At 35.3% G+C, this 21087-nt stretch overlaps 2 protein-coding genes across 7 annotated transcripts; one reads left to right on the top strand and one right to left on the bottom strand.

Moving 5' to 3' along the window:
- Positions 1 to 193: 193 nt before the first annotated feature.
- il23r (interleukin 23 receptor) lies at positions 194 to 11400 on the bottom strand. 5 transcript variants are annotated; one of them, XM_043242746.1, is made up of 17 exons: positions 11028 to 11400; positions 10087 to 10361; positions 9737 to 10009; positions 9345 to 9462; positions 9071 to 9234; positions 8780 to 8916; positions 8074 to 8088; positions 7768 to 7924; positions 7604 to 7686; positions 6450 to 6648; positions 6143 to 6331; positions 5887 to 5985; positions 5242 to 5394; positions 3036 to 3197; positions 2504 to 2591; positions 2206 to 2296; positions 194 to 1205 (listed from the first exon to the last, which is right to left on the bottom strand). In XM_043242746.1, the coding sequence occupies exons 2-17, from the start codon at positions 10148 to 10150 to the stop codon at positions 636 to 638; spliced, it is 2562 nt and encodes an 853-aa protein (XP_043098681.1). In that variant the 5' UTR covers positions 10151 to 10361; positions 11028 to 11400; the 3' UTR covers positions 194 to 635. The 5 variants fall into 5 exon arrangements, with proteins under 5 accessions (XP_043098681.1, XP_043098682.1, XP_043098683.1 ...); XM_043242747.1 differs by having other exon boundaries at positions 10087 to 10326; XM_043242748.1 differs by lacking the exon at positions 11028 to 11400 and having other exon boundaries at positions 9071 to 9228; positions 10087 to 11019.
- A 2474-nt stretch (positions 11401 to 13874) lies between these two features.
- Positions 13875 to 20794, top strand: slc35d1a (solute carrier family 35 member D1a). 2 transcript variants are annotated; one of them, XM_043242455.1, is made up of 12 exons: positions 13875 to 14082; positions 14708 to 14741; positions 14840 to 14926; positions 15114 to 15181; positions 15278 to 15349; positions 15449 to 15517; positions 15747 to 15849; positions 16628 to 16720; positions 18018 to 18085; positions 18918 to 18996; positions 19098 to 19180; positions 19273 to 20794. In XM_043242455.1, the coding sequence occupies exons 1-12, from the start codon at positions 13937 to 13939 to the stop codon at positions 19379 to 19381; spliced, it is 1011 nt and encodes a 336-aa protein (XP_043098390.1). In that variant the 5' UTR covers positions 13875 to 13936; the 3' UTR covers positions 19382 to 20794. The 2 variants fall into 2 exon arrangements, with proteins under 2 accessions (XP_043098390.1, XP_043098391.1); XM_043242456.1 differs by having other exon boundaries at positions 13882 to 13993.
- The last annotated feature ends 293 nt before the right edge of the window (positions 20795 to 21087 follow it).

Below are 21087 nucleotides of genomic sequence, written 5' to 3'. Positions count from 1 at the left end.
ACTGTAATAGTTGTGTTAAGAAACATAGTCATAAAAGTGTTTACTTTTCTCGTCAAAATACATTCTCTTAACCAAATTTAGTTTATTGACTACTTCACTTTAATTTGTTAACTCTTCGCTTTCAAGCACCAAATAACATATACGCTACTGTAAAGATGAATCTACTCTTAAGAGAATGGCAGAAACAACATACTTCACCATTAAGTGCCTTTTTATTCAGTTGATGTCATCATATCATCTCCAAGTATTATTAATTTAAATACGTTTTTGAGATCTGAAGTACACTACAAGTGCACATTCAGTACAATTAAGCAGCAAAAAAGTGCAGTGTGTCACGTGTATTTTCTTTTGTGTCAAAACAAGAGGAAGAAGGTACTATGAATAAATCAATCAGCATCATACAGCGCAGCTTATTTTAGACGCTATCCTCACAGTATGCAGAAACCACAGTTCCATTTAGATGTGTCTGATTAAAGCCACACTATATATGAAGGTAATATGAAGAAAATACGCTGAAAAAATGCTTAATGCTTTATGTACAAGATAATGTCATGCAATATGCTTTGTGTTTATGGCCAAATCACACCCATGTTAATATATTTCAAACGTACTCTTGCGGCATGATATTTAAATGCCTAACCCTCTTCTGGAACTGAAAGGCCTTGTGGGGAGTATGGGCTGGAATTATAGGCAGGCCCTCTGAGGCAGCACTCTTGGCTACTGGGCAGTACAGTTTGTGGTCTCTGGTCTATGACTCCTGTTTCTGCAATCTTCTCATTCTCCTCCACTCCATCCTTACAGGAAGTCGTCTTAGGAGGAGCAAGGAGATCTTCAAGAATGCCCAAAGATCCCAGCGCTCCATCCATCGCTAAGAAGCTATTAAGTCGTCCGTGTATGACGGGAATACAGGTTAAATCCCAACTGAAGTCATGGTGTGATGGCGACGGCAAAAAAGGGAACTGGTCGTCCTCTTTTAGCTCCTCATCTGTAGTCTCAGAGAAGTCTTCATTTCTCTGTGAAGCTGTCAGTAACTGAGGTTTATAAGGAGAATCGATCCAAAACGAATTCGTTGTGGGTGTTTCTGTGACATGAAGCACAGTTGGATAAGAGTCTTGTCTCTCCAAAGACAGACTGACTTCCTCAATGGGAGTTAAGGGAGGATCGTTGTCTCCAGGAAGAGCTTCCCATGGGCTATGGCTGTCATCCTGAGAGCAAAAAAAAAAGGTATTAACAAGTATAGAGATGTAGTATGAAGCTCCTGCAATCTAACCTCTAACATTATTTTTTGCAATAACAGGTGAAATATTTGGATCTGATCCTACATAGACAGCAATTTAACTGATTTTTGAAGCTACAAAAATACTTTTTGTGCCCAAAGAAAACAAAAAACAACTTTATTCGGCAATTCTTCCCTGAATGTTTTAGTTTGTGTTCTGAAGATGAATGAGGATGAGTAAATAATGACAGAAATGCCTTTACTGGGTGAACTATACCTATAAGATTATCAAGATTGGTTGGGCTGCTCATACAGTTTTCACATTTCTGCACTCTACTTTTCTCCATTCCACTGTTCGTGTGAATAAAATCATTGATGGTTTTAGCTTGTGTGGTCTGCTTTAAAAAAAAAAAAAAAAAAAAAAAACTTTTTTATCACCTCATTTTCTAAAGTTCTGCATAGCCACCAGTAACTTAAAGTATAATATTAATAGCAATCGAAGTCTCCATATATAACAGGCATAAACGTTGGGTAAGGCTTCAGAAACGTTAAAAACCACTTCACAACTCTGTTGGTGTTAAATACCGCTATGTTTTGACGGATATTGAGGACATGTATAACCATGACATTTCAGCTACTGTGCTTCGTAGTAAGGGAAATTCTAGTGGAAATTTTTCTCAAAAATATTAATTGTTTTCTATTTTTGAAAGGTTCTGTTTTTTTTTTGCCAAACAGGATACTGCCTCGGTATACTTGTCCAGTTACTGCTGCTCTCAAACACACCTGATGCCAGCAGATATTCAGATAAGTTAAGCTTCTGTGGCTGCTTGAAGTTCAGTATGCTTCAGAAGAGTGAAAATAAAGTACTTCTATTTAAACACAACACGTCTGACCTTTGAATTAGCAAGATCACTTGTGTTGCATTTGTCTTAGAGAAGGCCTCGAAATCAGACTGTAACATTGAACTAAAATGACCATGTACAAATTACCTGTAGTAGTTTTATAGCATTGCTATTATCAAATTTGGGCAGATTTTCGAAAAACCAAGAGACTCCAATGGACATGCACATTTTCATCATTCTGTAAAGAGAGGTTTTGAGAAATAAAATGAACAGTTCCACATACACACACACATTTAACTCGCCTATGTAATTACATTCACACAGACTGTGACTGTGACTGTGACATTACGAAAGACTGCAGGCATGAGCCACATTATGAAACTACTTGCACAAATGAAAGTGCAGACACTTAGTAAAACCAAAACCCCCTAGTTCAGCACGCTACCTTTGCCGCACACATTTCAGGTACATCAGGTTGGCCAGGATCACCATAGGAACTGCAGCAGCCAAACAAATCCCAGCTATCATTCCACCTGGAAACACAATAAGCGCATTAAGATTAACTCGCCATTTGTTATTGTTGGAACGATTATGCATTCCTAATATCTTTGAAATTACTTCATAAGTGCATACTCTATGAATAATTAATGAATTATTATTCAGCGTCTTGTGTGTATGCACAGTATGCAATCGTAAAATTGAGTCATATATATATATATATATATATATATATATATATATATATATATATATATATATACATATATATATAACAAATATACACACATACATAACACATGCACATATTTTTGTAAAATATTGTACTTTCAAATACACTTCTCTTCTTATTAATTATTCCTGCAGAGACTTATAATTAATTTTGGTCAAGCTAATGTCATGTTAAGGTCAAAGTTTCTATACTTTGCTAACCCAACACTTTTTTTCAGTGATCTTTCATCTTTCATACTGAAAGGCACCTGTTGTCTCGCCTGAAGCAGTGCTGTGACAACAGCATGTGGCAGGTTTTCCTTTGGGCCCTTCACCCGCAGAATTCCATGCAGTGACCAGGATACTGGCACACTCCCGTTGGCCTCGCAGCTCCCAAGTCAAACTTCTAGGAAATGCGTTAGGCACCGTTTCTGCAAAAAACACATAAAGCACAAGGAGATGAAGGATGTTTCTTTCAGCAGAAAAAAATATAAAACATTGATTAGCAACACTCATACTTTAGCTATGACTAGCTGACTGACAGTTTGCATTTGAACCAGGTTTTAGGGTTAAAGGCCAAAGATGTAAAAGTAACTCTGTAAAATGATACATCAAAAATGCTCATGTAACTGTTAAGCAGGGTGGAGATTTTTAAGCTGTTATGCACTTTTCTGTCTGTTCTCCATTTTTTGACAACGCCGTTATGCCACTGGATAATAACAGACATTTTTAGTTGCTGTTGTCTGTTTAACAGTTTGGTTAGAGTAGCTTATGTTGGAGACAGAAACATTTGCACATAGCCACACGCTTTCCGTTGTTGTCTCTACTTCCTGTCATGCCTGAAGCCACATGTTAAGAATAGCTGCTGGGCCTCATTCGCGCCAGCCGAAGCCGTAACTTTAAAGACACAGAAATGACACAGAAGACAGAAGCCTTCAAGAGATTCTAGTGAGACTCTAGAGAATATGTGAATACACTGATGCCCGGCAGGATGTACGAACACCCACTAACATATAAACCGCACTTTACTCTCTAATAATTTAGTGCGACCACAAGGATTTTATACCATTAGAAATTGAAAGTCATCTTTAGCATATGAAGCCCATCCATACTTTTAGTTTCAGAGCGAACTGATATATGGGCCTGTCCCTTTGAGGGTGACATCTTTTTTCCAACACCTCTACATCTTTTTGTGTGTATTAGTCAAAAACCCAAACACAATAAACAACAACAACAATCTTGGACAAATTAAGTGCTGCAGATCAACTTAAACTGCAACACAACAGTCCTGAATAAAATTACAGTACAACTACTGTAGGTTTTGGGTCAGCTATATTTGTTTGTGAGCATATATATATATATATTTGTATGTATACATATGCTATATATATATATATATATATATATATATATATATATATATATATATATATATATATATATATATATATATATATATATATATATTGTATTATATACATATATATATATATATATATATATATATATATATATACACACACATTTATATATATATATATATATATATATATATATATATATATATATATATATATATATATATATATATATATATATATATATATAGTATTTCTCTTAGACTTTTTGTAAGATGTTATTTTGAAACAATTCTGAAAAAAATAGCATTGTTTAATTAAAATATTTTAATGTTGATAATAATAATAAATGTTCCTTGAGCACAAAATCAAATTTTTTAAAATTCTGCTTTACTTTATTTCAGGAATAAATTATATTGTACTTAAACTGAAAACTGTTATTTTAAATAGATAATATTGTTATTGTGTTTTTGATCAAATAACGTAAATTCAGCCTGTGCTAGATATATCATTTTTAAATCTTATAGACCCCAAACTGTCAAACTATTATATTAGCTGGTTACCTAGCTTTTTAAAAAGCGTGGATATTAGTTATGGGTTTTAAATAATCCACAAATGCAACAAAACATAAAACCTTTTAAAAACAGGTTCCCATGTTAGTAGCTACCAAAATCCTTAACTTATTTACACTAAATGTGTTGTGGTCATAGTTCTGCAACACCCAGAACATCAGTTATAGACCAGTTATGTAGAAGTGCAGGGGAGCGGGGTTACTGGAAGAGGATGTGAACTCTTTCAGTAAATGGTGGAAAACCCTGCTGTCAAACTGTGGGTGTGACAGTGATGAGTCTCAAACCAAAGACAGGTGAAGTCTTTCCACTCTGCTAAATGAACAAAGGTACACTGCATCACTTGTGGGGTGAGGTTAAAGACACCTGAGGGCTTGTGAAAAAACAACTGAACAAAAACAACAAAAAGAAATCATTGGTTTTTATATTGAGACAGTGTTAAGGAACAAACTAAAGTTTTGATTCAGTGTGAAAAATGTGACTCCTCCCCTTAGGCACACTGAGACAAACCACAGCTCAAAACACTCACAGACAGCTGCTTTACTCACGGTTCTGAAGAAACCTCTTGTCTTTATGTCTCTGCAAGTAAACGGTGTAGTTTCTGATAAATCCCCTTTGTGTTTCTTGATTAAGCTCGTCCCATTGAATCAAAATCTGTTTTCCTGTATTGGTAATTGATACATCTGGACCAGCTAGAGGTTCTAAAAAAAGAAACAACAGAGTGGATTAATAACAACAACAACAACAATAATAATAATAATAATAATTATTATTATTATTATTATTATTATTATTATTATTATTATTATTATTATTATTATAAGACAAATAGTTTCTTTAATGCTACTATATTTATTTTGGCAAATTCTGTCAGTGCCCTCTTGTGGCAATTTAGAAAGATACTGTAACATATACTGTAATACTGCTCTTTTGTTTAAAACTTACTGCTCTTAAGTTTATCTTAAAACAATTTGACATATCAGTGATCATAATAATTAGTCAGGTATAATTAAACATAGTCATTTATTGTAGATATGAAAAACCTCTTAAATTTTATTAAGTGTAACACGTGAACGTGAACAGGTATGCAAAACGTTTCCTAAGGTCCAAAGCTTTTAATTAGAAAATGAAATAATAAAAAAAGGAATAAATGACATTTTTAAAAAATGTTAAAATAGAAAACAAGCACTCACTCTCTTCCTTTGCATAAACCTGAACAAACGCAGGCTCTGAAACTCCACGGTGGTCTTCACTATATAAAGAAATGTTATACAGGATACCGGCTCGCAGACCTGCAAGAACAAGTTCAGAATTGTCTAAGGACTTTATAATGAAACTTGAATAATGAACACCATTACACAAACTACATTAATCTGCATAAAATGTTTTTAATCATTTTGATTTAATTAATCATTAATGTAAACATCTCGGATTCTGAAAAACTCTTACCTTGTAGGAATGTAAAATGAACATTTTTTCCCAATCTCTTCCATTCCAAGTTCATTGTACTCAGTTGCCACTGCACAACAAATCCCAGAATGCCATTCACCTTGTCGCTGTAATGAGACACTTCCCAGGCTAGAAGCACACTGCCCCCTGCTGCTGGAGCTAAACGTGTCACCACGGGGCCCGGGTTCCCTGCAAAACACACACAGAACAATATAACGTTTTATAATCAGAGATGACTTGTAAATGAACACATTCTGTCTATCCCACGACACTGAAAAATGAAATAAATGACCAAACATGCTCTCACCTGTATGTATCAGGCTGACAGGTGCAGGTGGGGAGGAACCCGCTGCTGTCACAGCACTGATGTTAACTTCTGACGCATTCAGCTGAAGAGTTCGGTGAGTGACATGAGCTGAGCAATTCAGTTCACGGATCTGGCCTTTTTCTATATAAGATAACTTGTAATACAACAAAGCTCCGCTGTAATTTGCTGGTTTATAGGGCTGCAGGAAGGAGAAATAAAAAGTCATCAAGTGAGTTCGTGTTGAGGGCAAAGGCCTGTGATAATGCCCCAGTGTTTTTTAGAGCCAACTATGACCACCTGGCATATTATGGATGCTTTTGTAAAAAGTCACATACATCTGGCACAGCTTAAAGGTGAGTAAATGACGAGATAATTGTCTTTAATTTTCTGTCCTTTCCTCGCATAAATCTATCACGAGTTTAAAAAATACAGCATACAGACTAATATCCAATGCTCCACAGAAAGAAAGTAATATGCACTTTTTGCAAAAATTATGGGGTTTTTGAAACAATACCACAGAAGATTCCCCAACCATTTTAGTTTCCCAAAGCAATCATTCAGTAATCAGTTCTTAATCTAAAGAACCTTTTTCCACAATAATATAATCCCAATGGAAAAGTTCCATGAATGTTAAAGGTTCTTCATAGAACCATTATTTTATTTTGAAAGAACATAAACGTGAATACATAATGACAAACACATTTATGACAAATACTGTGCGTGCACTAATGTGGGCTGCTAAACCAGGAGACCTGTAGATGAACTGTGAGAGATCTCACGTCCACCAGCGTGAGTGGGACTGTCCTAGTGACATTTAATGAGTCAGTGCTTTCTACAGTCATCTTTTTATGCTGTTGTGTCAAAAAAATAATAACTTGTTTATTCACTCACAGAATAGATTCAGACCAGATTTTCATGCAAACTGTTTTGCATAAGTGGAAGTGTTTACATTTTTAAAGAGGTTGACATTTAAGCTATATAATGTAAAGTAACATTCAAAAGTTTGAGGCCAGAGAGATTTTTTCAAATCATTAATACTTTTATTAATTTTATTGATCAAAAGTGACAGAAAGATTTTTTTTTACTTTACTTAAAATGTTTAAATGAATGTAAAATTTAAAAAAAAATGTTCTTGAAAGAACCTTCCACATTACCTTCCACAACACTGTGACACTCAGAGGTCCGTGAGCACCGGTCCTGTTGATGACTCTCCACACATCAGGTTTGTGTGAGGGTGCTGGAACATATGAAACAAAATTATTGTCGAAAAAAATATGCTAGTAATACACACTGACTAAACTAATGAGAAAAAAATTACCAATTCCTGGGCTGGTTATATTGAAGGGTTGACTCCACCTGCTGCAGTTTGTTGAAGAATCACACACTCTCAGCTTAAACTGATAAAGTGTCAGCGCTTCTAAGGCTTCCTGCATCGAAATACATCCCGTTCGGAGCTCCATCACACTTCCCTGGCTCTGAACAAAACGATAGCAAAAATATTTTAGACAGCTCATGGATAGCTTGCTTTCAAAAGCTCACCCCACCCTCAGGACCTTCAAGATATAGATATAGTTTTTTTCCACATCACAACAGATTTTGAAATTTGGAGCATAACATCACTCACCACTTGATCCTCCGTCTGAATGAGAGTCCAAACAGCTGATAAAAACATCACAATAATCCACAAGTAATCCACACATCTCCAGTCCATCAATTAATGCTATGTGAAGCAAAAACCTGGGTATTTGTAAGAAACAAATCCATCTTTAAAAAGGTTTAAGCTTTAAACCATTGCTGCTTCTTGCTAAAAGTCCGTCTATCCAAGGTATTAACCTACTTTGACATCTCCTCTGAATCAGGAAAGAATCATCCACAGAACAATCCCTAAACAGTTCTAAACAAATATTTCAGTAGACTTTTGATGTGAGAGAACGACATGGGATTCACTTTTTCACTGCAGAAAGTTTTTTTAGGGATTATGGAAATGACGGCTTAAAATCAAATGCCTTAATGATGAATTTGTTTCTTACAAACACAAAGCTTTTCACTTCACAGGGCATTAATTAACTGATTGACTGCAGTCAAAGTAGAGTGGATTATTGGGATTTTAGTAGCTTTATGAGCTCTCATTTTGACGGCACCCATTCAGTGCAGAGGAGCAGGCTATGTAATGTTAGTCTTTTCCAAATCCAATATTTCTATCAAAAAACTAATTAATCTACATCTCGGATAACCTGGGGGTGAGTAAATACTCAGCAAATACACATTTTTGGATGAAAGCATTTTCCACAAATGCTTTTTTATATCAAAAATCAGCATCTGACTCTCACCCAGTCCTGGTTTTCGTGTGCTTGTCTGAACCTCAAAACTGGTTTCAAAATATCTTCTGAGCCATTCCAGCATATTGCAGGAGAAAGAGTATCATTTTCAAACACAACTCGTGTTATATGTGGAGTGCTTGGGATAACTGAAAAAAAAAACCCAATGTCAAAAAATAAAAACACGATTCAGCTAAACCGAGCGAAAGAGTAGGATAAGAATAACCAATCGACAGATCACCATATGATCAAAATGAGAAAGTGCTCGAGAAATTAGTAAGCGTGTGTAATTTAGTTTCTTACCAATGTCCCAGATTGAAAAGTTAAATGTAGAGTGTGACTCTCCTAACGCATTGTGTCCTCTTATGTGGACTTGATATGTCATGTTCTCAACAAACAGCGATCGTGGAATAGAGACACGGCCGTCTTTGTTCATCACATACTGGGGGAACTGGGATGTGCTGTTGCTTTGCATAAAAGAAAGCAAGATAAAGCACAAGTTTTGATCTTTAACTATATTTGAAAAAGCAGTTTTTTACAAAATTTCTGTGAAATGATAAATGCTAAATGTACTTACTAAAATGTCACTGTGAAACTGGTAAATAGATACGTCTCCGTTGTAACCACTAGAGAGCAATTAACATACTCTGAATTTCGGTACGTGACGCAGCTGAATTCTGGTTTACCTGGAGGATCTAAAGCAGAAAATTAATTAATAGCTGGATATTCATAATTAAAATCTGGTTAATTGTACACTAACTAACTAGCATTTGTAATCAAAGGTTTGGTGAATATCACCAATCTCAGAGGGTTTTTTTATAGGTTTAGATGTCATGCACACGATCTATTAATCATTAACAAATGTGCGGATGTCTCTTTCTTAAGCTGCTTAAACTATTTAACCCTTCATACTGAGACATAATGAGTTCTGCGTGTTCTTGCATGAATACAGATAACATCTGAACTTACAGCCAGCTCTGAAATCTTGGCCGCAAACAGTGTGCCACGTGTCTCCCTCCTTCACCTTGCAGAGTAGCCAAAAACTGGGCTGACTGATGACTATCTGTGTTCTTATTACAGAGCAATTCATTGTTTCGAAAACGGTCTCTCCATTTAAGACTATTGCAAAAAGTCTCCCACAGCGCTCAGTGTTTGACTGGCATCCTACAGTCAAGTTGGAGCCCAGGTGGATGACATCTGAATCTACTATCAGCTTTCCAATACAACTGACTCTGTAGCAGTCTAAGCAAAGAGAGAAAACACAGTTATTTTAGACACACTTCAATGCAAAACTAAATAATCGCAATTACTTTACTCACCGCAGAATTTGCCGCTGAAAAGGAGAAGAAACACAGCCTGCCAGACTCTGATGAAAAAGTCCATTTCGTGCCTATTCTTATCCTGGGTCTCTGTGATGATCAGAGAATATTTTTCTCCATTCTTCGTGCCTGGTCCTTGAGCCTCTTCTCCTGTCTTCTCAGTTCTCTCAAATGCATTTGCATGAACCAAACCAGCATACAGTCAGAACAAAAAGTGGGTTGCCTTCCATACCATCATCCCTTTTTAAAGATGTCACATTAAACAGGTCACACGTCTGCGCGCATATCAAAGGCACAAAAAACACCAAGATTGAATGTTAGCAGAAAATGATAAGCTTGTGATCTCTGTAGCCTAAATAGTCAGCGTTCTTGCGAGCGATACTTAATGATACAAGCCTCCTCTTTTTGATGTCAGCCCTGTTTTCTCAGAGTTGCCTCGCTCTTTTAAGGGGCAATGACCTAGATTTGTGGTATTTATGCCAGTTGTGAAACTCTGAAACGTGTTTCTACATGCATACTTATTAAACCACCTTTTCAGCCATTAGCATTCGTTATCGCACAGTTACTCCACTGGCAGCGCACGCATAAAATAAATGTCTCTGCACGCATACTTATAAAATCGCCTTTTAGAAATCAACAACAAGTGCTATAACAGTTACTCTACTGGCAAAGCATAAATAAAATGAACTCTGAAGCATGTTTCTATATGCATGCTTATTAAACTGCCTTTTCAGTCATCAACGATCATAAAATGCTATCACATTTACACTGCATACAGAAAATGAAATGTGCCGATATTGCATTAAATCGATCTTTAAAGTCGTGAATCAAAGAGTAACGATAACTAAAATCTAAAACTGAAATATGAGGAGTTCAGTAAGATATGATACATCAAACAGCAGTGGAAGAAGTAGATATGTCAGAAAAAGAGAAAACCAAACCTTTCCTGAAGCACTTTTAAAACGATTTCTCCTCAGTGTGGTCTCCGCTCCTGTTTCCATCGTAGGTTTGCGAGGCTTGATCCACAGCTGGCTGACAACTTCACATAACAAAGGCACGTTTGATGTTAGAGGGATGTGAAAACCAGTGAAGAAAAAGAGAACGACATCAAATTCAGTAAATCTTCCTCGTGAGGCGGTGATGGATGCCTCCCGTTAAACATCCAGTTCACGCCCCAAACAAGATCTTGATGGAGCCTAAAAAGTACTAAAAAAATAAGAGGCTGGAAAAACTAAATTAGCATGTTCTCCTCAAACGTTCCCCTTCACATGTGCTTTGCGTGTGAAAAAAACACCACAGAACAAGCCTTCCTGTCTGCCCCAGATTTTTGATCTCATTTATACTTACTTTCCATCCTCATCTTCAAAGTGTTTCTGGGGAAAACCCACTGACATAGATAAGATGAGTCTAAGGTACAGAGTAATACAAAGAATGCACTAATGCAGTAGATTAATAAGCAGAGGCTTGTATAATAATAGTAGTAATAAAAAATGAAAACGATAAACTTTATATAAACGTCAGGTTATTCACCGTAATTGTGTAGAAACTGAAAAATGAACGAAACAAAAGAAAACAATGAGGTTAGTGTCAGTCCCACAATTACAGTTTGTGTGAAACTGGCACACTAAACCACAAAGACAGACCACAAGTATACTATTGAATAATAAAGGAGGAAAGAAAAAAAATCACTTTATATTGTGTGTTACGCTATAATTATATCTTAATAACTTTTTCTTGTGAATATAAAAAGAGACATTCAAATACGCACGAATCTCCTTCAGTAGTTACTCATATCCTTTGCCACTTCAAAGCATTTGATTGAACAGTTGCTGACCTGTGATATGACTATCTGAGGAGTCATCTGTCTTTAAAATACCTCTGTTATTAATTTGAAGTGATGAGAATAGTTTATATGCCTACAACATGCATATTGTTCAGTGGATGACTTATCGGATGTCCCATAAAAACAAAATCTAAGAGAACGTTAAGAGGAACCTCATCATATATCTGTCCTCATTTTGTAACATAAAAACATCAAGCATGCCCAAATGTGGTCTTCTGACCTCAATTCATTGTTTTTTTGAAAAACAGTCAGCACCTGCTTCTTTGAACTGTTAATATGCTTAGAAAATAAGAGCCTGTTTTAAATTATTTGTGCTATCAAAAGCAGGCTAATACCCGTTGTTTTATATTGTCAATTTTAATAAAACTATGTTTTCAGTATTTTTAGCTTGTATGTGTGGGCGTTTTTGTGACATATGAGGATATAAATTTGTATAATGACTTAAGGTTTCACAAGGAGAAGGTGACTTATAAGGACATTACCCCGTGTCTCCATTTTTCTAAATGCTTATAAATCATACAGAGTGTTTTTTTTTTGTTTGTTTGATTCTTTGTTTGTTTTTCTGAGACAGTAAAAATGAACAAAGTATAATGTAAAGCATACAGCAATATTCAAATATCGCCTTTAAAGTCGTCCAAATGAAGTTCTTGGAAATGCATAGTCTACTAATATAGTATACTAATCATACTAACTAACTACTAATCATAGTTTTGATATATTTACAGTAGGAAATGTACAAATGTAACATGTACATGATTCATGGAACATAATCCTAATAGCCCATGCTAATCATTTTTAGCATAAAAGAAAAATTATTTTGACTCATACAATGTATTGTAGGCAATTGCTACAAACATACCCATAAGGTCACATATTGCAAAGCTTGGTCTTTAGGTCTGAAAGGGAGTGTGGTTCTTAATCAGCAGCATTTTTGTGTGAAGTCTCTCAATGCATAGTCTACTCAAGCTGCTATTGATATTCTACAGTGACATTTCTAAAATCATTTTCTTCTTTCAGTTACTTCATTGTATTTTTTACATTACTGTGTCATCATACAATGTGCATTTTTTTATTGTACTGAACTGTGATCCAACGAAAAGGTATAGGGTTACAAACCTTTTTTGCACCCATGCAACAGGTTTTAGCACATATTTCAGATGTAATGTAATGGTAATAGCAAACAGATGTAATGGCTGATACATAAGAGTAAATTTATTCAGGTGTTAGGAATATTTATGATGCATATGATTTAGCAACATATAATAGGTTAACCATGCAAATCATTTAGCTAAATATTAGCCTGAATTTATTTATTTTTTAAACATTTTTTATAACCCTTTGTCATAGATACTTTCCTGAAATTACTTTAAATACTTGCATTGCATGCATAATTTCCCTTATCTTGTGGACCACATAAATAAAAAAGGCTCATCGTATCCTATTGTGTTTTATATAAAATAATGGAATTTAACCGCATTTTCTCTCATGCAAGAATATCAAAAATGGAAGATATGCATTAATTTTCATAAATAAATGCAACTGCAATTATTAAGTAGCCTATATTCAAAATATTTTTTTATGATATAGATGTTAGGCTGTCACTCCCGAAACTTTGTGAGTTACAGGGTCGATAGCAGCATGAAAAAACAAATTTTATTCAAATTCTGAACGGATTAGAATGTCTTTTTTTTTTTAATTGATAAACTTCCTTTATAATTAATGAATGTCAGTTTCATCGTGTTACAGAGAGATTATCCGAAAGCGTGCTGGTTTAGAGGTGAGTGAATGCAATGGCCAGTCAAAGGTGTTGAAGACATCGACCGATACGTTTCCCCGTTGTGTCGCTCCGCGGGTAAATGTCATGCAGCCCGCTGCCGCTAGATGTCGACAGAGAACATCGCGCTGATGTAAATGAGACACGTAGTCGTCACAGTGTACGTAGCTCTGTAAACATGGCGGAAGTTCAGAGGCGTCAACGTGGGGAGGAAGAAAGGCGCTCCGTTCAGAATGAAGCAATGTGAGCCAAGGAATGAAGCGGCTGGGATGGCGGACCAAACGTTAACGGTACTCTTCAAACTTTTAGCTGCGGCCTTTTATGGAATCAGCTCTTTCCTTATAGTTGTAGTGAACAAGAGCGTCCTGACAAATTACAGGTAAGAAGACTTTTTCCCTGGAGTTGCATACTCTGTGTTTTGCGAGCGCTTTACTGTCTCTAGATGCAGAATACTCGGGGATGGTTGGCAACTTAGTTATTGCAGCATTATCAGTCTGGTACAGAAGGACGTTCATTTCCATGGGCTGATTTAAACGTGCAACGTGAGACTAAAGCTGTTTTTTTTGTATACAAAAAACAAAAAGTGCTCTGTTATTTCCATGCATTTATGGTTCTACCGTGCTTTGTAGACGCGTATCATTGCGATACTGTTATTCTTTTAAGATCCTTGGAGTACCATTTAAAAATGGCAACGTTACATGAACACTAAGATTTGTATCAATCATAATGTTGTTATCCTTTCTGTACTTTGGTACCACCGCATGCCATTTCTGTGAACATAGTGAGCTAATACCTGCTTTAATCTATTTATTTTGAATGCAATATGCCTGCATGCATGTTGTCTAAATAGTGTAACTGTAAAATAAATGGGATTTGTATGGAGTCACTGATTTAGAATAATAATTAAAAGTATGAAAGCGAATACATTGCCTTTGATGGTAATTCTAATGGAAGAAACGTGTGACAAGAAAACAAGAAACAGCCTTTGCTATGTTTCCAAACAGGTTCCCCTCTTCGATATGTGTTGGCATTGGTCAGGTGGGTTTTCTTTTCTCCAATAAACGTTCTTATCGCTTTCATATCATATTATGATGCAGAGCGGTGTGGTATGTACGTATCATGACTTTACTCTTCAGATGCTGGCAACAGTAGTTGTGTTACGGGTGGGAAAGGCCCTCCGGGTGATCACCTTTCCAGAATTTGATGGTAGCATACCTAGGAAGGTGAGGAATGCTGGCTCTTTAAACTTGTGCGTGTCGTCACGTGTTCTTTCCCCCCGAAGAATACAAGTTTATTTTGTTGACATGGGAAAAGATACCCACACGGGGCTGTGAAACAATGCAGCTTTGTAAGTGTTGTTTACAACTTTCTTGTTACGCTTTCTCAATACCCACCTTCTTGTAATTTCAGACATTTCCGCTACCTCTTCTGTATGTTGGAAATCAAATAACAGGACTCTTTGGGACAAAAAGACTTAAGTATGATCCAGTACATAACGTATTTAAACATTACATTTAATACATCTTCCTCGTTTTGTATTTTTCTATCTAAACATGTGGCTTTCCTTCCTTCAGCCTGCCAATGTTTACAGTGTTGAGGAGGTTTTCTATCCTCTTTACAATGCTGGCCGAGGGTTTCTTGTTAAAGTGAGTGAAAGTTCTCCAATTGCTGCAGTGTCTCTGATAGCTTATATCTAATTAATATTCATATGGTAAAAATCTCTCTGGTTATGTCCCTCATTACAGGAAGAAATTCTCCCGGCCAGTTCAGCTGACAGTATTTACTATGATTATAGGGGCCTTTGTAGCTGCAAGGTAAAGGGTTTTCAGTGACTCAGTGTCTGATTCAGTATCCAATAGAAGCTTATCGGCTATATCTTGCTGGAAAAACAAGCCACTTATTCACTGCTTTATAGAGGACAGTTATTGTTTAAGATTGTGTTGCAACATAGAGTATAAAGAAAACACCCTAACCATGTTTGCAAACATTTGATCATATATGTTTATACAGTGTTTGATGAGTGCCCTTGTGTTTCTTGTGCAGCGCTGACTTGGCTTTTGACCTGCAAGGGTATGTGTTCATTTTAATGAACGATGTCTTAACTGCTGCCAATGGAGCTTTTGTGAAACAGAAACTTGACTCTAAGGTAAGGAAAGAAACGCATTCATGATAGAGATTACTCAAATACCTCGAATGCTCCCTTAAGCAGCAGCTGTTCTCTGTAGTCATTAATTGAGATGCACTGCTGTCCTGTGTTGCACAAAAATAAAGCAGCTCCTCATGGATTACTAAGTTTTCAAATTCCTATTTATGTTGTAATGAATTAAAGCGTCACAAAATAATTTACACTAGATTTTTTTCCCTATATCTTTCATTTTGTCCTCTTCTGGGTTATAAGTGTTTTTATCTTGCTGAACGACGTCTATTTTTGATAACAGAAGTTTACATAATTGGTTTTGTTTTGGGTGCTTTCACATCCTGCTTTTTACTGCACTCCGTCTGAAAGAAAGTTGTGTATATATGCATGTTCTAGCATTTCATGAACTGGTTCAGTTTCAGTATATTTAGAAGATATGCCTGTTCTTGTATTTGATGAAGCAGAGTGCTGGCAACATGAGCTGTGTTTATTGCATTACCCCACTGGCTTGGACTGAAAAAAGAAGTCATGTGTGTTCTATTTGAGGCCTCCAGAGAGAGTAGTTTAACTGCTACAGTTTTCATTGAAGAACGTGGACTATGTGTACAGATTTATCTAAACCACTGACAACGTCAGGACTTTACAGCCTGTTAAAAGCCTATGCTCACTTCCTGAAGAAAGCCCCTTGGCTCACTTCAGATGTTTGGATACCATCTGTTTCTTTTAGCAAAAAGAGCAGCTATGGTATCGTAGCATAGCTTTAGTGTCTCTTTTTTTTGTCTTATAGGAGCTGGGAAAGTATGGCCTGCTCTATTACAATGCTTTATTTATGATTCTTCCAACACTGCTATTAGCGCATGTCACAGGAGATATGGATAAGGTAAGTTTTTTTTATTTATTTTTTATTATATTGTGATTTATATACATTTTTTTTATTTTATTCTGATTGTTCCAAAATGTTTACAAATTTTTATTAAACAATATAATTTATGTAATGTTCTATAATTTAATTTATGATTTATACTTGCTTTTTTGTGTGTGTGTATATATATATATATATGTATATGTGTATGTATATGTGTATATGTGTATATATATATATATATATATATATATATATATATATATATATATATATATATATATATATGTTTTATTTAATTAATTTATTTTTTTTTTTAGCAATGCATTTAAAAAAAGCTCATTTAGCTCATTGCAAAAAAAAGTAAAACTATAAAAGCAGTTGTGCACATTCAGCAGATAGTTTGGTAATACTCAGTTATATACACTATTTTGCGTTTACATACCAGACCTTAAATAACCCCAGGACTCTAGTCACGGCTAAGAGTCTGTCTCTCAACAAGACCTCATACCCACCGATGATCTGGCAACCACAAACACACCATCTGCTGAGCTGCAGTGAGCACACATTGCCAGAGAACACACACCATTAGCCGATTGGAATGACTGCACGCTTGTCATAAATTCTTTTGCAATCATAGCAAGCTGAATGATATAAATTTCAGCATGTCTGTTCCTGCCTGAACGCTTTTACCATGGAAAAAACAACTGCACGTCAAAAAGTGCGTTGCATCCTGGTCTTCTTGAAAAAGCAGCACGAGCACAAGGCTTAGTTGTTTTGGAGTTTAGGATGACAGGGCCCAGCTCCATGAATGCCTGATTTTATTTAGCTCAGTGTGTTCACAGGGAGGCCCAGTTTATTTGGCAGGCGCTGCTTCAGGAAGGAGAGAGGACAGGAGGCAGTGTGTTTCTTGCACAAAGCCACCATTATACCAGTCAGTGTAACTAGCAGACTGAACGTAGTAGCTTATTAACTATATTATACCTATTTGTTAGGTATAATATAGGTGAGCTCTTCACCTCTTTTTATTTTTTATTTATTTATTTATTTATTTTTTAGACTGGTTGAGTGGATTTATTGTTTCTCTGCAGTTTCAACCTTATGAAAAGAAAATAGAAAGTCTTTTTTGTGTTATATGTGACTTTTTACCATATGAGAGCTTGACCTACAACTTCTCTCACAAACAGCTCCATAACTATAAAAGTTAATGGTTAACTAATGTAATTACTCTGTTTGTGTTACTAAAGGATTTCTAGGCAATAATTTCCTTTTAGTTTGTGATTGTATGCATCAAAATGTCTTTTTCCCCCTCTAGGCTTTTGAATACGAAGGCTGGTCAGATGTGCTTTTTATAGGTCAATTCATTCTCTCTTGTATAATGGGGTAAGTTTGTATTTGGTCAATACTTGGACTGTCTAAATGAATGGAATTTAAGTGCTGAGTATTTTTTTTTTAAATTATATTTTTGCAGAAGTTCTTTGAACTCCTGATTATTATGTTGTATCTGATTGGCTAGTAAATACACAAGAAGCTAATGTTTATGTTTTTGTGCTTAGTTCCCTCTTGCATAATGATATAAAGAATGCAGATGTCCAAAGTTCTAATGCCAACCAAAGCATCTGTCAGGATTGATTTGTCCTATCATAATCAAGCCAAAAATGCTGAAAATAAAACAAGTAATTTCAATGAAAATCTGCATGTTGTCAGAAAACTTTTTTCCCATGTAGATTTTGCTCATTAAGATGTGAATTCACAACACTGATTAACAAAGTCAATAACAATGTTACATTTTGAAAATGTTGCAGTGTGTGGCTGCACCTTTATACACACACACACACACACAAACAAAAATAAAGATTTTAATGTTAAATTCCACACACTATAATAGTATTTACCTCAGCTTAGAAAAGAAAAGCTTAAACTTAAGTTGTACAAATAAAAATGAAAGCACTTTAGTATGATAGCGTTATATAAGGGATTTTTTTTATGCAAGTTTAAGCTTAATCCATAAATATAAAAATGTTGCTACTGCATTTTCTGTAAAGTTCTGACAGCCTCATGTTTTTTTTTTTTTATTTATTTATTTTATTATATATATATATATATATATATATATATATATATATATATATATATATATATATATATTGTAGATCAATGCATTCAAGCATTAGAGATTTCCTTAACAGTATATTTTCTTTTGGTACCTTTACAGGTTTGTTTTAATGTACTCCACTGTACTTTGCACTCAGTATAACTCTGCGCTAACTACTACCATCGTTGGCTGCCTAAAAGTAAGAATTAAAAAAAATAATTCTATAAATTATAATTTTTTTTTAACAATATATAGTTTGTCTTGCCTTTTATTATATTAACGACTTGTGCGTTTCTACAGAATATATTAGTGACGTATATTGGAATGGTGTTTGGAGGAGATTACATTTTCTCATGGACTAACTTCATTGGTCTGAACATCAGGTAAGAAGTGAGATTTTCCCAGAAGGGAACAGATGGGAAGCGTGGATTTAGTGTCACTTTAATGATCTGATTGCCTGTACTTGTCTTCTCAGTATTGCTGGCAGTCTGGTGTATTCCTACATTACCTTCACAGAGGAACAGACCACCAAACAGAGCGAGAATGCCAACAAGCTAGAGGTCAAAGGGAAAGTGTCCGTATGACCGGTGCTTTGATGGACGTTCGTAATGCGCAAGGCTGTATTTATGAGTTCTTGTATTTCTTGCAAGAGTAAGAAGTCACTCCTAAGTTTTTTTTTTTTATTGTTATTTTATGAAGATTTTATGATGATTATTATTATATGAAGGTACAGCAGATGTTGGAGGGGCATCGTCTCAAATGAAAGATTTGGTCACGTTTCAAACATACTGGAACGTCATTATTCCAGAGTAAATATTTGCTTGTTAATTTTCACTTCTGTTAAGAAGTGGTGCCTGTGTTACAAACCGATGGTTGGTGTCCTGCAATGTTGGATGCTTGCCACAAACTGGGAATGAGGACTGTCATTAGTGTTGAAACGCCTGCTTTATCGTCTGTTGAATAGTACTTTTAAAGATGGGTTTTAGTCAGTGAGGCTATTTATTTTTATGAGAGCTGTTTTTTATTGCCAAGATTGTGAATTGGGTTTTATTGTTGGGAAAGGTTTATTCTAGCTGCAAAAAGGAAGTTACGTACATCGTTTAAGTAGTCTTTTGACAGTTCTGGTACCCTGTTACACAACTTGAGTTTGACAGAAATGCTCCTTCAAACTCTGAATGCTAAATGGAAAGGGAGTGTTCGAGTGTAAAATAAGGTACTTGTTAAGTAGGTGTTTTATTTGAATCTTTTGATAACAAGCTTTAAAGAACGATATTTTGTGTTAAGCGTTCTCAGTGTTACACAGTGTTCAACTGGACTGATTATTATAACTGCTTTTTGTATTTTTTTGTATTTGGGAATGGGATGCAGTAACTGTTTTTTTACTGATGGAATCACGGTAAAGGAAAAAATAGTGTAATTGCACTTTAACAGTTTACAGACTTTCTCATTCGTCAGTGATTTAAAATCGATGTTAGTTTTTGCAAAAACATTGTAATACAATATACACAAACATTTCAGTATTTTGACTTGTCTCGTTTAAAGTTGCCGTGTTTGGGTGAATCGGAAAGAAAGGAGAGAGTCTGCATTTATGTCTGTGTTTTTTACAAATGCAAAATGCTAGTTTTCTTGTTTTATACTTCTTTTATAATCTGCGGCTACTGAATGAATGTCTGTTTTCATTCATGCATGCCACTGATTGGAACATTGCTTAGAGATTCAAATTTTACGGATGATTTCCATTTGTGTTCATTTTTCACTGATGACATGTTGCTGTAGAAGTATTTTATGTATTCAACTTGTGCTTTTAAGTATATTTTTCTTTTCACGTTTTTTAGTGAGTTCAGTTTAAGTGTTTCTTTATCAAATTCATATCTGCAAATTCTCAGTCATTGTGTCAGTGAGAAACGGAAGTGTGTAACATTTAAAATACCTCAGCTCGAAGAATCTGTATTTCATTTTCTGATGTTAACCAAAATAAAAATCTTTTTCATTTTTAACCTTGCCCATCATTTCTATGGCAATGAATTCTGTACTACGTTCCCCAGGGTTGTTTATGATTTATGGCTTATAGCCATCTATTTAGGTCTACAAAAAACCATGTAATTGGCTGCTTATGGGATGACCAAGCAAGTTCCCACGCTGTGACTGCTCTGTGTAAAATTAAATGTAAGCCATTGTTTCTTATTTCAATGTATGGGTAAATCATTTTTAATGAAGCTATTCTGACTGCATTGTTTTAAAATGTGAAACGTTCTTAAGCAGAAAAGTCTTAAGCAGAACGCAGTTCTAA

The sequence above is a fragment of the Puntigrus tetrazona genome, chromosome 6 (assembly GCF_018831695.1).
Source record: "Puntigrus tetrazona isolate hp1 chromosome 6, ASM1883169v1, whole genome shotgun sequence".
NCBI lineage: Eukaryota > Metazoa > Chordata > Actinopteri > Cypriniformes > Cyprinidae > Puntigrus > Puntigrus tetrazona.
This window is presented reverse-complemented; position numbering and strand designations above follow the sequence as displayed.